General features: G+C 38.5%; 1 protein-coding gene and 1 pseudogene across 3 annotated transcripts in view; one reads left to right on the top strand and one right to left on the bottom strand.

The window, feature by feature from the left end:
• MTM1 (myotubularin 1) overlaps positions 1 to 10,998 on the top strand; it is an 88,705-nt gene that overhangs the window by 61,105 nt on the left and 16,602 nt on the right. For all 3 annotated transcript variants that reach the window (XM_025051649.1, XM_006905507.3, XM_006905506.2), the window contains exons 8-10: positions 2,483 to 2,632; positions 5,723 to 5,911; positions 10,173 to 10,358. In XM_025051649.1, the coding sequence (XP_024907417.1) occupies positions 2,483 to 2,632; positions 5,723 to 5,911; positions 10,173 to 10,358 (525 nt within the window). The remainder of the gene's footprint in view (positions 1 to 2,482; positions 2,633 to 5,722; positions 5,912 to 10,172; positions 10,359 to 10,998) is intronic.
• Positions 7,402 to 7,520, bottom strand: LOC112485440 (annotated as a pseudogene).

Here is a 10,998-nt window from a genome sequence, read left to right as displayed (position 1 = left end):
AGAATGTCAGTTATCTGTTGTTCATGAAATGAAGGAAAACTTGGAGTCTAGAAAAACCAAATTTCTGTAGCTTCCTATTTAGGAGTCGATGTTGCTATATATTTATATACTTGAGAGCTTAACCGTTACTGACAGTTTTAGATTTCAATTATATGTATTCCGATGTGCAGATTCAAATGAATTAGAGCCATTTTCCTGTACTAATGTCTTTTCCAAGAAAACTTTGATTAATGTGTATTACTGCTGCTCTCTTATGTAAACATCACTTACATACACATTTATTTACTATAATAAAGGTAAGAATCTTGGAATAACGTTGCTGTTCAGGGACAAAGGTCTCTCGTGGCATGTTTGTGAAGGAGATCCTATGCAACAAGAGCCACAATTTGACCTCTGGTATAAGCCACTCTACAGGACAGCTAGAAGTTTTGTGATAGAATTTTTCAGAATTGTCATTCTGCAAAGCTCTTCAAATAATTGGGAAATTTCATCGAATGAGTTTTGAGAATCAAATCAAGCCCAGTTGTGTTATGTGAAAGGCAGTAACACTATGGAAAACAGTTTGGAGGTTCTTCACAGAATTAAAAATCGAACTACCTTATGACCCAGCAATTCCATATCTGGGTATTTATTTGAAAAAATTGAAAACACTAATTCGAAAGGATATAGGCTCCCCTATGTTCACTGCAGTGCTATTTACAGTAGCCAAGATATGGAAGCAACCTAAGTACCCATCAATAGGCAATTGGATAAAGAAGAGGTGGTACATATACACAATGGAATATTACTCAGCCATAAAAGAGAATGAAGTATTAGCACTTGCAACTGCATGGATAGACCTAGAGGGTATTATTTGGCTAAGTGAAATAAGTCAGAGAAAGACAAATACCATGTAATCTCACTTATATATAGAATTTAAAGAACAAATAAACAAAGAAAAAAAAAACAGAAACAGACTCATAGATACAGAGAACAAACTGATGGTTGCCAGACAGGAGTGGGGTTGGGGGACTGGGTGAAAATAGAGAAATTGGGTGGTCGGGGGGTGGGGGGGGCACGGGAAAGGCAGTGAATGCGAAATAAAGTAAAATCATGGAACCCTAGACTCAAGAAGAATCTTCTGGTCACCGCCTCCACTACTAAGCACCTGGGTTGATTTCTGTTTTTAGTCTTGATCGGTGGTGTGTTCATTCATAAGCAGATTCGATGCTCAGGAATCTGGGCGGGGGAGTTTATCTCTAGAGCACTATGTATAAGGTAGTATGTCCTATTGTTTCTAGAACTCAGCTTTAGACTACTATTTTCAAAGGCTTTATATACCTGTCATTTTAATGACTTTTGTTTTGGGTCAGTCATCGAGGCAGATGAAGGACCAGTCAAACATATTGCATGTTTTGGAGATCTCTGCAGCATTATGTATTAAAATATTTGTATTTTAGAGTGCTGTTGACAACATTAAGACTTATTTTTTAGGTCAAAGCTTCTAGCTTGAAACAAAACAGTTCCTGTTTTTAAGATTGCATGCGTATGTGAACGGTTGAAGGTACTTTGTTCTAGACTGCCATTATATTCCATCTTTTTTTCTTATAACTTTCTGATGGGACTTAAAACTCTCTAATTGGACTCAGCATCAGACTCATCTGTTTGGTCCGTGGTCTATAGGGCCAGAACTAAAGAAAAGGTACAATGTCTGTCCCCAAAGCAAGCACCCACATAGCTCACTTTCGTGTGTGTATTTGTGTATTTGTGAATATGGGGAGAGAATATTCCACCACCTCTGGCTGTTGTCCACACTAGATACAATTTTGGCGGTAGATGATAGGGTGGGAGGTGTCTTCCATGTCTCCCTGTCACATTAGCAGTCTACTTTGACTGCGCGTGACTGTATTTCTCACATAACCTATTGCACGGTCATCAGTCCCAAACAATTTGAAAAAACTCTTAGGAGGTGGCGAAATGAGCCTCCCCAGAGGGGTTTTCTTTCACTTCCCCTCTGTGACTTTCTCCATACACTTAGCCTCTTTCTACCTTGGAGCAGACTGAAGCATTCACTCTGGTTTTGAGTAGGGATAGGGAGTTACCTGATCTCTTTTCTACCCTCAATTAGACACACGTTAAGATCACACGATGTACTTTTCTCTAGGGTGGGCGGGTGCACGGATGGGGGATAAACTTGGGTTTCTCTTTGTTGTACCAGTAGTAAAGAATAGTTTGACATGAAATAAAGGAAGATCTCAAATTCAAGGGCATCTGTATTTACCAGTGTTAGTTTAGAGTTATATGGAAACCACCAGTGTTGTGTCTTGTGTTCTTATGTCGTCTGGATTATTGATTTGACTCCCTCGTTATCAATTGGTAGACCGTCACTGCACTGTGGGCAGAGGGCATGTGCAAATTCTGCTAGAAAGAAGAATGGAGATCCAAGGCCAGATGCACAGATGAGGTCATACAGTACTGACTTGGACTTCCTTTTTCCCCACAGGGCTTGCCCAATCACCACTGGAGAATAACTTTTATTAATAAGTGCTATGAACTGTGTGACACGTACCCTCCTCTCTTGGTGGTTCCATTTCGTGCCACAGATGAAGATCTCAAGAGGGTTGCAACTTTCAGATCCCGAAATCGAATTCCAGTGAGTACTACCATTAATGTTTTTTGGTTTTTGTTTTTTGTTTTATTCTCGGAGAGTACCTTTTATTCCATAAGAATGGGAGTCAAGTAGTTTAGAGAAATGCTCTTGGATTTCAATCCAACAAATAATTATCAAGTGCCTTCTGAGCGCAAAGCACCAGGCCAAATGGGAAAGCGAGAAAGACAGCACTTGCCTTCCAAGAGCTCACAATCAAGGATGGAGAATGAACACAAGTCATTCTTATACGAGAGGGTCCATGTAAACCAAGTGCCAGATGGAAGGAAAGGAGGTAGGACAGGGCCTTTATGGTTTTCGTCTTTGTAGCACGAACGTCAGCTGAGTCATGCTGGACATAAGGTACCGTTTTATGTCATAGACTGTGTAAGTGCAGGCTTTCACATAGACTTACCTTTATTAGGATTAGCTTATCCTCATCCTATTTGCAAGCTGCCTTAATACCGTTAGCATCCTGGAGTCAAGCACAGATTATTTCAGACAGTATGCTTATGGTATCATTGGACCTACTTCACAAAGTTTTCTTTGTGTCTTAAATATTTATGTACAAGTCATGCCCTCTACTCGGTGTACATAAATTTTATTAACTAAAAGTTTAGAGAACTTTTTTTCCCCTTTGTTAATTTTCAGGGCATGTCATAATAAGTACTTTGTTTTGTTTTGCTTTAAAAACAAGGCATGAAGAAATTAAGATTTAATGTTACCTTGCCTTTAACTTCCAAGTCTAGATATTTCTGTCCTTAAAAGGATATTTGTGTGAAACTTTTGTTATACTGTCGACATAATTGTAACTTAAAATTCACTTCTCTAATTATGAGTGTCTGTTTATATTTTCATGATACATATTGTACTTGAAAGTATGTTCTTTAGTTCATTTTGTTAGAACACAGCGCTAATGAAGCTAGTTACAGATTCACTTCCCTTGTGCTCTACTTGGACATACTTTCCTGTGCCATAGCCTCAGACTCCATTCTGCCCTAGCCAGCTGTCTTGCCAATACGTGCCTTGCCCACAGGAGAACTGAACTAGGGTACCGTGGATCGATTTTGTTCACTCCTTTATTCCATTCATGTTTATTGAACATCTGTGGTGTCAAAGGGATGTGTGTGCGTGTATTTCATGGGATGTGGGCAGGAGAGGAAATGAAACAACTGTGCCCAGTCCACTGTGCTCAGGTTGCCGTTTTGACCCGGCACTGCCCACTATTCTGAGCAAATAGAATGCTTAACTTTTTACTTCTTTAGCTCTTTTATTGATCCTTCTTCCTTTGTGATGGTCACCACTTTGCATTTATTTTTCCTAACAAAATGGAGGCTAAGCTGTCCATCACCCCTATATCTTTATAGATTACCACGCTTAATAATATCTAACAGTAGATAATGTGCTCCTTCCAATATACTTTCTGACCACCTGACTTTGGACTATAACCCAGAAAATGTATTTGCTTTTAATGTGAAATCATTAATATTTGATATTTAGTTTTTCAAAAGCCCATAGAAAAATACGAAAAGATTTGATGAGAAAGCAATCTTACTTCGTGTCTGAGAAACAAACTTATAAAATATCACTGAATAATGAAATAATCCACACACATTAATATTCGCATTCATGGTTGCATATTTCTTTATTCTCAAACAGATTCGTCTTAATGTTATGGAAGTCTTTAACATATAAGCAATACGTATTTATTTTGGAGTCCATGCCTTGGGAGAAGTACAGTCAATATTGATATATGTCCTTCGAGACTTCCTTCGATGCATACATATTTTTATTAGAAAAAGATGAAATTATTCTATAATTTGCATCTCAATCCGCTCTTTCTACCTAGCATTATCTTGGAAATAAGTTTTTACCCTGTTAAATATCTGCTCATAGGCCAGTGTGCAGATGTACTATAATATATGTAATTAGTTTTCTATTGTGAGACATCTAGGTTCTTTTTAATCTTTTGCTATTCTAAATAGTGCTGTGATAAACATCTTTTGGGGCCTAAATATTTGTGTACACCCTTAATTATTTATGGCTTCTAGATATTAACTTTAATAAGAAAATTAACCTAATATTGTACCATATACTTAAAAAAGCACTTATAGTAGTTGATATTGTAAACTTTGTATTATTTGTACCTGGTCAGTCATATAGCAAGCATCCTTCATAAAGGTAGCCAAGATCCCAAAGGAAAAAGAAAGAGAGGTGAAACAACTCATAAGAGTAGCATTTCTTAACAGGGCATGGAGATTCCAGTCTTAAATCTCCCAAGCAGAGAGAAGAGGGGTGGAAGAAAGGGTTCCCTTTTTATAAACAGCTTTATTGAGATGTATGTCAAGCAGTTCACCTGTTTAAAGGGGACAGTTCCATAGCTTTTGGTGATGTATTACATTATTAGCGACCTTTTACAGGTCTTGTTTCTCGTGTGCTGTGAGCTGACAAACCAGTTATCAAATATGCCAGGTGTGTATATAAAATTAGAGAAGATTGCATGTGAGGAAAGGCTCAAAGAGCTTCGTGGGGATTGGGTATCCTCGCTCCATTGCGGAGACTCTGGCAGCTTTTTGGGCTGTCCTAACATCTTTTCTGCGTCCCTTGGGTTGTCTCCCCCATCTCAGACTCTATAATTGAGACTCTTAGGGAAACCACCTGCACATATGAGTCGGTATTATAGAAACACGTTGTATCAGAGGTGATTTCTTTTACTTCTCACTTTTTACTAAAGCTGTTTCTCTGTGATGGTAAATCCAGTGCAAGCTACAGAACTGAAATAATATCAGAAGCTTTCTGTTTCCTTTAAGTGATATATGATTTTTTAGGTAAGCATTTAACTTCTATTAGATGTGGTGCTAATTAAGAAAAGACTAGTAAAGCGATCGATTATTCTATTCTCACTGTCTCTGAATAGCCATCTTTGTTAAATGTGTGTTTCTGAGCACACAGTGATATCATAGGTGAATAAATATTCCTTTCGGCAAAAGCAGATTCACTTCATCATGATTGTTAGTGTTTTATTTTTTTTAATAGTTTTAATTGTTTTCAGATTTGTTTTTTCTTGATAGCTTAAAATTTCTGAACTAACTACAGGTGCTGTCATGGATTCATCCAGAAAACAAGACAGTCATTGTGCGTTGCAGTCAGCCTCTCGTTGGTATGAGTGGTAAACGAAATAAAGACGATGAGAAATATCTCGACGTCATCAGGGAGACTAATAAACAAATTTCTAAACTCACAATCTATGATGCAAGACCCAATGTAAATGCAGTGGCCAACAAGGTGAGTATAGTTAATGTGATAGAAACATCCCTGACATACAGCATATGGTGTTCCAAATGAATGTTTTTACCATGCCATGTCAACATGCAGGCTTAAATTAATTGGTAAACTTAGCTTAAGTAAGAAAACTAGTTCACTGAGGAAGAAAGTGGCATTAATAGTAAAGCATAGCTTAAAAGATTATATTAAAATCAAATGAAAATATTATCTTTAGGTAAATTAGGCAAGTCTAGAACTGTAATGAACTTGGGTTTTGGCCAGAGTCTTAGGCAAAAGTTAGTATCTCTTTGGAGTTCTTTAGGCTGTTGATGGTCACTCTCAATGTCTGCACTGTTGAGGCATCTGTGAGAAGTCGTGGGAAGCTATCATTATTAAAATCCTAAATTTTTAGCTTTATCAGAACACTCCCTTCACTATACTCCTCCATGTGGATTCTCGTTTACATAAGATCATTCAAGAAATGAGATCTACGTGTGTGAATTTTATACTCATACACACACAGAGTTATTATTTTTAAAGAAATCTGTCTCAATCGTCCTCTTGGACTTCTTAAGCAGAGAATGTCGAGTGTCCCCGAAGGTGACCGAAGTCATGACTCTGAACATCAGTGACTATATGGTGTTGCCTTCAGGAGCCCTTTGGATGCTGCAGCAAGGTGTGAGGCTGTTTGCCCCAGCTATATGGCCCCAGGTTGTGCTGTGCTGTTTACATTCGACTTCGTTCTATTTTCTTTTCCTTCTTCCATCACAAGTGCTCACGGTGGGCCTGCCCTGAGTTGCTCATCCACATTCCACCTTTCAGATTTCTTGTTTCTCATCAGCTGCAGACTTCAATTTCATCATCTTGAATACTTTGCTTATCCCGAGGTCATTTATCTGGCCTCTTCAATTATTCAGAGCAGAAGGCAAGAACCTGAAAGCAAAACAAGACCTTGAGCGGCTCAGACAGATGCTGCAGCTTCCTAAGTGGGGCCTGTGGCGTCTGTCTGCACATGCGTGTGTGAGACGGCGTGCATGGGGGGGCTCCACTCACACACTTGTGCATCTTGTACACTGATTCCTGGGGGGTGGCCTCTCTGTCTCTTGGGTGCTCTTGGACCAGCTGTTTGTTACTACAGGTGCTTTGTGTTTAGGAAATGAACATGATCTTGAAATTAAATGTAAAGCAAGCAGGAAGTAAAATGAATAAGTAAACGAGGAATTACGAGTAAAACATTTAGGAAATTAAATCTAAATATGAACGTCTTCTTGGATTATCCTTGACCTTTAATATTTCTTTTCCTGGTATCCTTCCTGTAGAATTCAGACTTGAATATAGGTATAAAATGTAATGTTTGCAGTGTTTCCATGTATAATTCAGCCTGAAATTATGATGAGGTATTAGGTATTAGGATGAGGTATTAAGAAAGAATATTTTATTTTATGGTTGACCTCACAGACTGCAAGAACCTTGTCAGTTTGCAACCTCTTATTTTTTATTTTTATTTTTTGCGCCTATAGCACCTGGTCTTCCTAGGTGGTCTCCCATCCAAGTACTAACCAGGTCCAACCCTACTTAGCTTCCGAAATCAGACGGGATCAAGCTTGTTCAAGGTGGCCTGGCCGTAGATGCAGGAAAGAATGTTTTAAAATATTAAAATGTATAAAATGCATACAGCATAGTAACTCTTAAGCTCATCGTTATAGCAGTAGAATCCTTAAATGCCTTTTTAACACTCAGGAAATATGCCCGTGTTTCTTAGTTCTCTTAGAAATGAAGGGAAGGCAAGAATTAAGGGAAAAAACCTACGCTTTAAAGATCTCTGAATCATTCTTTAAAAAACATGCTCAGGTTCCCCTCCTCCCTCGGCTGCATCTCTCCCCTAGTCATCTATATCCATAGCAACAGGCCCTTGGACCTTTATATTGTTGTACTAGGCAATCTGAGTTGTTCTTTTTTGTTGAAGAGAAGAAAACTGAAAAGGGGACTTCAAACCTAACCAGAGATGGAGAATTTGCACTTTTGAGAACTCGATCTACGCTTGACTAATTGATTTTACCCTTCTGACTTCTGTTCTTTTTGGATCTAATTGTTCCTCCCTTGTGGATATTTAGAAATTTACAGCTCCAGATATAACAAGCAACATCACACCATTTTTAAATTAAACAAACAAACAAACAAAACCCAGAGGTGGATAAGATCCAGCATCAAGCTGCTTTAATTTTGTGGCAGTACACTGTGATGAATTAAAGTGGAACTTTATTAACGTCTGTTTTTGTCAGAAATTTTGGCAGTGAGTAATATTTCCCTTTTATTTTTTTTTCACATAGCATCTTCAGTTATTTATGAGAGAAACTCCAGCATTGAGAATGCCTTTGAAAATCACTGTAACTATATAAAAACTACCTGTGTAAAGAAGCAGGTTGTCTGTCTATGGGAGGGTGACATGTGTCATTGCATTATAGGCATGCAGATGTAGCAAAATGGGCTCACTTTTCCACCCTTGCCCTATTCCTGCAGTTTGCAAAAGTGACTGCCAGGTGGATAGTCACTGTGGCGCCCGCCTATCAGAGCTGCCAGGTGTCATTTGTTGAGGCATGGATAACCCAAAAGAGGAGAAGATGGCCCATTTGACTATTTATTCATTAGCTAATAACTTTTTAAAAGTAATAAAGTGACTGTTTGTTGTCGCCTTACTACTGATTCTACTTATAAACAAGCTTTAAAAATATATTTCTTTCTAAATAAAATATATGTTCTTACCTAGAGTCGGTGGAGACCAAGGCCTGTAGCTTGTACATAGGTCTCCAGGTTTGATGTTCAAGTGGTAGCCTTATTTCTACTGCAGAACACCTTCTCTGTAACTAACCATGGGAAAAACCCTAGGATGTGTTGGCCCTTCTATCCTGAGCTATAAGTTTATATTCCTTCCATCGTTATCAATAAAAAGGATGGGACATAATGTAGCACTGACACATTTCTCTGGTGCCTTCCCGTCTGCTCTTAAGTTCCAGGCACATTCCCCCGTCCTCTCCCTACAGGTACTCTGGGGTTAATTTAACGTTGCTTTGATGATATAGTTACCTTTTCTGATGAGTTCATGCATTCATATGTTCTTACAGTGTTAATTAGCATCCTTTCGTATCAGCTTATGGAACATTGCTTTCTTCACAAGTCTGAATTATTTAACTTCTTCTTAAAGAGCCAGGGGCCACGTGTTCCGTGGCATTTTAAAACATTAAGGAGGATGCAGCCAGGTTCCTAAACAGAATTGTAGCGTTTCTTCTTGTCTACATAGAAAATAGGCATGTTCACTACGCTGTCAAGGGGAACCGATGCCTGCCCTGGCAGTTAATCCTCGTAGGTGCTGTGGGAGGTGGTGGCTGTCTGGTCTCCTCTTGAAATCTTTTGTTCTTTGAGGGCCCACCATGTGCACTGCTCTGCCCTTGGCATTTGCACAGCGGACGAAGTCACGGTGCGCTCAAAAAGGTTCGGGCGTTGAAGTCAGATGACTTAAAGTCTACTGATTATGTGTGTGACTTTGGGGATAGTTAACTAGTATGTCTTCTGATTTGCAAAATAGGGATGGTAAAATATATCCTGCAGCATTGCTGTAAGAGCTAAATGAAATTGTGTAAAGCAAGAATCTCAGTATCTGGGACATCATAGGGCCTCATTAAACAGTGGCTGGTGTTAGCTGTCGTAGAGTATGGCTTCTCTGAGTCCTGTGAGACTTAGGTAGTATTATCCTCTATTCTGCAGGAGGGGACATTGAGGCTCAGATTGGTTAAGTGTCTTTCCCCAGATCACACAGCAAAGAGAGGCCGAAGCTGAGCTATCGGTCTGGGTCTGTCTGACTCCAAAGCCTGTCATTTTCCTCTAGCCTGTCCTGACCCTAGTGGGTGCTTATTACAAAGCCAGCGCCTCTCCCTGAGAAGTGCTGTTACAAAACTGATGGAGGATGCGGACCATTCAGAACCTGCTCTTGCCTTTCCAGATCCGGAAGAACAGCTACTAATTATAGAACATTTTGAAAATGATTTCTTTCTCGCAAATACACCTCCCCAGGAAATTGCCAGCCTGCCATCCTTTTTCTTGCTCAAACTGAGACTAGTGTTGCTGAGGCTTAGTGTTGGATAGGAAGTCAAGTTCCAGCAATCATTGTATCTGAGTTGCAATGTTTGACGTTGAGATTTAGAGGACCAATAACTTTCCAAATATTTGTGTAAGTTACAGATGAGATAGAAAACCCAACTGACTGTGTGTGTATCTTGTTTCTCAGGCAACAGGAGGAGGATATGAAAGTGATGATGCATATCATAACACCGAACTTTTGTTCTTAGACATTCATAACATTCATGTTATGCGGGAATCTTTAAAAAAAGTCAAAGACATTGTTTATCCTAACGTGGAAGAATCTCATTGGTTGTCCAGCTTGGAATCGACTCATTGGTTAGAACATATCAAGGCAAGTATATATTTTTTTAAAAAATTGTTTAGTGAAACAGGACTTTTTTTAATCTCGAAATTTAAAAAATTGAAATCAGTGAGACAAAATATTTGTAGTATAGGGTTCTACATTTGACAGTTTTGTATTTCCTTATAATTCGTTTACCTAAATTAAAGACTACACAACATCACCTACAGAATATTTTTAGACTTTGTAGAGATGGCACTTTCTATCTCGTCAGTGGTAAGTACTTTAGCCTTTCATGCAGGTTTATTTAGGAATAGCCAGTTCATTATCCAGCCGCCACTGGGTATGACCCTCAAGGGCCTAGAGATTGTTTTATTGAAACTACTCAAATTGACTTATTTTAAATAATATATTTTGTGTCTTTATTATATTCGGTCCTTAATCTTGAAAGGCGTCAAAACCCTCTATTCTTTTAAGTCAAAATACTTGAAGCTTTCTGAGGGGACTAACACTTGTAAAAGCCGCCATTTAGTTCTGTAAACAAATAAAAAGCCTACTTTAAATAAGTGAATTATTAAGATAGATTGTTTTCTAGTCAAATTTTATTTTCAAGCTCAGTAGGACTCATAATTTTATTTTGCCTCCCTTTAATTTTTTCTGAATTTTTCATCCTCAAAAATGAATTGCAAAA

Source organism: Pteropus alecto, unplaced genomic scaffold, assembly GCF_000325575.1.
Source record: "Pteropus alecto unplaced genomic scaffold, ASM32557v1 scaffold341, whole genome shotgun sequence".
In the NCBI taxonomy this organism is placed as follows: domain Eukaryota; kingdom Metazoa; phylum Chordata; class Mammalia; order Chiroptera; family Pteropodidae; genus Pteropus; species Pteropus alecto.
This window is presented reverse-complemented; position numbering and strand designations above follow the sequence as displayed.